A 3,231-nucleotide genomic window follows, 5' to 3' on the forward strand; every position below is an offset into this window, starting at 1 on the left:
AAAAAAAAAAAAAAAAAAAAAAAAAAAATTGAATGTGAGAGCACTTATTTCCATTGGAAAGAATTCAGGATAAAACGTGGCCTAATTTATAAGCATTATGTGCCATAGATATTTCACAGAAGGGTGGCTTTACAGGGAAGGGTTCAATAGCACAGGTTTACAAAAACATAGATCATGACCAACAGCTGTATCTTGATTGGCAAGGAATGGCTATCAAGAAAATGTACTGTCTCAAAGGCAACATCATGTTTGTTTTTCCAGGCCAAAGTGGCTCATGGGGTTAAATCTCAATTGCTTTCCTACACTTAAATGAGTCTCACAATTTCTCCTTTCTGCTCCAAGATTGGGCATTTTCCTCTTTTATTACCCAGCTACCCTCTTCCTCAGCATCTATGAGAGCGAGCGAGCCAGGACACGAGAGGCAGAGACGTGGGGACAGCGAGCAGCGTCACACAGAAGGTCGCCAAGTTCCCAGCGCCTTCAGGAGGAGGCGGCGGCGATCACGTCTCTAACTGGATTAGTTGGCCAAAGTGCAAGGGTTCCCATTTCAGGGCATCTGACAATCAATATACACGTTTTAAAGCTTAAGCACTTTCCCTAACCCACGGAAGGAAAGTGGCCCCTCACACCCTGAGGGATGACCCCAGGTGCAGCCGGTCGTTTTGAGTTAGAGGCGCAGGGCCAAGCCCAGAGCTTCAAGGCCCAATGAGTTTCCTTTCCAACTGCACAGCAGGAATCTGAAATTAAGTCTTTTCAAGCACAACATCTTGTTCTACTACAAGCGTCAGTGTCAGATGAATGCGCAGGGGTGGGAATTATATAGAATTATGCTTGAACATACCAGCTAGGCTGGGTACATGTAGATTAGTGGTTTATTTAAAAATACGGGGAAAATCCTTGGTTTTCAAAGTCGGCCAAAAATGGTGAAAGTTTCAATTCTTGTTTAAAATAACCAACTGGACAGCTCTTCCTGCCTTTGAGTGCAACCACCGCCCCCTTAGGGATTCTTCTATTACGAGGAGAGAGAGCCACTAGGGGCAGAATTTTAGCACCAAAGGAAAATGACCCTTCCGGGCAGATCTCTATCGTGCCTTTCACAATGTTAAATCCAGAGAAATTTCACCTCCTATGAACAGCTGCCTCACCCTCTGCCCTCGCCTCCTCTGCAGTCCTAGACGTGAGTGTTCATGGAACAGAGAGACCAAGCCAGGAGTTAGCCACCAAATTCAATCACACTGATAACGCAAGAAACCCACAATACGATCCAACCAGGTGTCTCCAAGTCCCCTTTGCTCTGCATCTGGACAGAGTTCAGGGACAGTCACCGGCTTCCGGCCTCGCCCGGGAAGTCACCCTGCAGCTGCAGCCCTGAGAGCTGACAAGGCTGCAGCACCCGCGTGACCAGGAAGCAGCGGTGTGCAGTGCGGCCCCACACGGTCGTCCCGAGTCCTGCTCAGGGGTCCGCTGCACACTCGGGATTGCTGGGCGGGGGGTGCCGTGCTCTCGCCCCGTGTGGGTGTAAGTGCTCAGCGCTAGGTGCTGCCGCCTGTGCCGGGCTGGAGGCAAACACGCCGGGCAGGCAGCGTGAGGCAGGCGTGTGAGACAGCAGCCTCGTGCTCCCTGTGAGCCAGACTCACTTCTGTTTTGGTTTTCTGAGACAGGAGCTCTCAACACAGTTCAGTCTGTCCTCGAATGCACAGAGATCCTCTTGCCTCAGCGCCCCCACACCAGTGCTGAGACGACAGGGGTGCGCCCCCAATGCCCGGACACCCTAGAGCTTTTAAATTGAAATATGAACACACAGTTAAATCTACGGGTAGGTCAATACTTGCAGATTTCTTTGGATCTCTTTTTTTCTTCAAAATGATCAGTGAAACAGAAATACAAAACAGAAAAGTCAAAGTGGCAGCGAGGGCGCTGGGGGACCTTGCTGGGACCCCTCCGCCCCACACCAGGGTAGAAAGTGCACTTGAACCTGGCTCCAGCCCCGTGGGACCCCTCGTTAAGCCCCTGCCAAAGCCCCTGTCCTGAGGGCCTCCCTGTGCCCAGAGGCTGTGTAGACCCGGATCTTTTATTCAAAGCGTGAACAAATCCCTGTGGCCCCAGGAGGAGGAGGAGGAGGAGGACGAAGACATCCCGGAGGAAAGCTGTAGTGCAGGGTTTCAGGGGACAGGGGACGGGGTGAGCCCGAGTCCTCGGCCCCTCTTTAACAAGCTCACCAAACGGCCCCTGTCCAGTGACGCAGAGCTGAGAGCAGTCACAGGCAATGAACACTGTTCATCCCTGCGAGGCTTCGGGACTCGGTTGGCTTCCCCACTTCTGGTCCGTCCTCCTCCAACATGAAGACGAGGCCCCCTCTGAGGGTGGCTGGGCGTGGCGGGCTCAGGTGGACTTCTCACTGTCCTCGCCCGACTTCTGCACCCGGGAGTACTTTTTGCATGATGACTTGAAGCAGCCGGGAGGCCAGGACAGCGGCCAGGAGAAGGCGCAAGGGACCGAGCCCTGGATGTTCTTCTCAAAGAAATGGAAGACAGGAAACCACCAGGCTCGGGACAGGAAGTTCGTCTGTGAGGAGACCTTCAGGTTCTACAGAGGGGATGAGAGCGGGGAGGAAGCATCTCGGTGACTCCCTCAGGCTTTTTTCTTTTTTGGTTTTTGTTTTGAGACAGGTGCTATGCAGTTCATGCTGGCCTCAAACTCAAGGTAATCCTCCTGCCTCAGCCTCCTGAGTGCTGGGATTACTGGCGAGCACCACCACACCCCGCCTCTGGCTTTTCTTAATTGAATGGTCATGCATGTAACTTCAGGGGCTGGGCCCTGGCAGTAACTGGGCTCCTCTGGCCCCTGACACCCAGTTCCCTGTCCCTCTCTGAAGCTCAGGCGCTCTCCCCCTCGCCCTTGGGGTGGGGATTCGCAGGTGCACACAGGTGGGTGGCACCAGGGGCTGAGCCCAGGACAGCCCTGGGCAGCACGGGCGAGAGGAGGAGCAGAGGGGGAAGCTCAGGCCGCAGGCAGAAGACGCCCAGATGACGGCGAGGACGAAACAGGAGGCTGCAGCGCCGGCAGCACACCCACCCTCGGGTGCTGCTTTCCCAGGAGTGGATGCGCCAGACAGCAAGGTGACGGCCACCAAGGCGGGGAGCAGGGGTGGGGGCGGGCGGCCCGGTCCTAAGATGCAGCAGGACAGGGCAAAAGGGCCAGGGAGGGGCAGGGGGAGCGGAGCGCAGGGCA

The 3,231-nt window shown here is 54.6% G+C and overlaps 1 protein-coding gene across 1 annotated transcript in view; it reads right to left on the bottom strand.

Moving 5' to 3' along the window:
• Positions 1–6: 6 nt before the first annotated feature.
• Positions 7–3,231, bottom strand: part of Sgms2 (sphingomyelin synthase 2) — a 9,725-nt gene continuing 6,500 nt past the window's right edge. The window contains exons 5-6 of the mRNA XM_010641605.2: positions 3,076–3,168; positions 7–2,586 (exon numbers count right to left, since the gene is read on the bottom strand). Of these exons, the coding sequence (XP_010639907.1) occupies positions 2,383–2,586; positions 3,076–3,168 (297 nt within the window). The 3' untranslated portion in view covers positions 7–2,382. The remainder of the gene's footprint in view (positions 2,587–3,075; positions 3,169–3,231) is intronic.

This window comes from Fukomys damarensis, unplaced genomic scaffold (assembly GCF_012274545.1).
Source record: "Fukomys damarensis isolate Sample0158 unplaced genomic scaffold, DMR_v1.0_HiC HiC_scaffold_25, whole genome shotgun sequence".
NCBI lineage: Eukaryota > Metazoa > Chordata > Mammalia > Rodentia > Bathyergidae > Fukomys > Fukomys damarensis.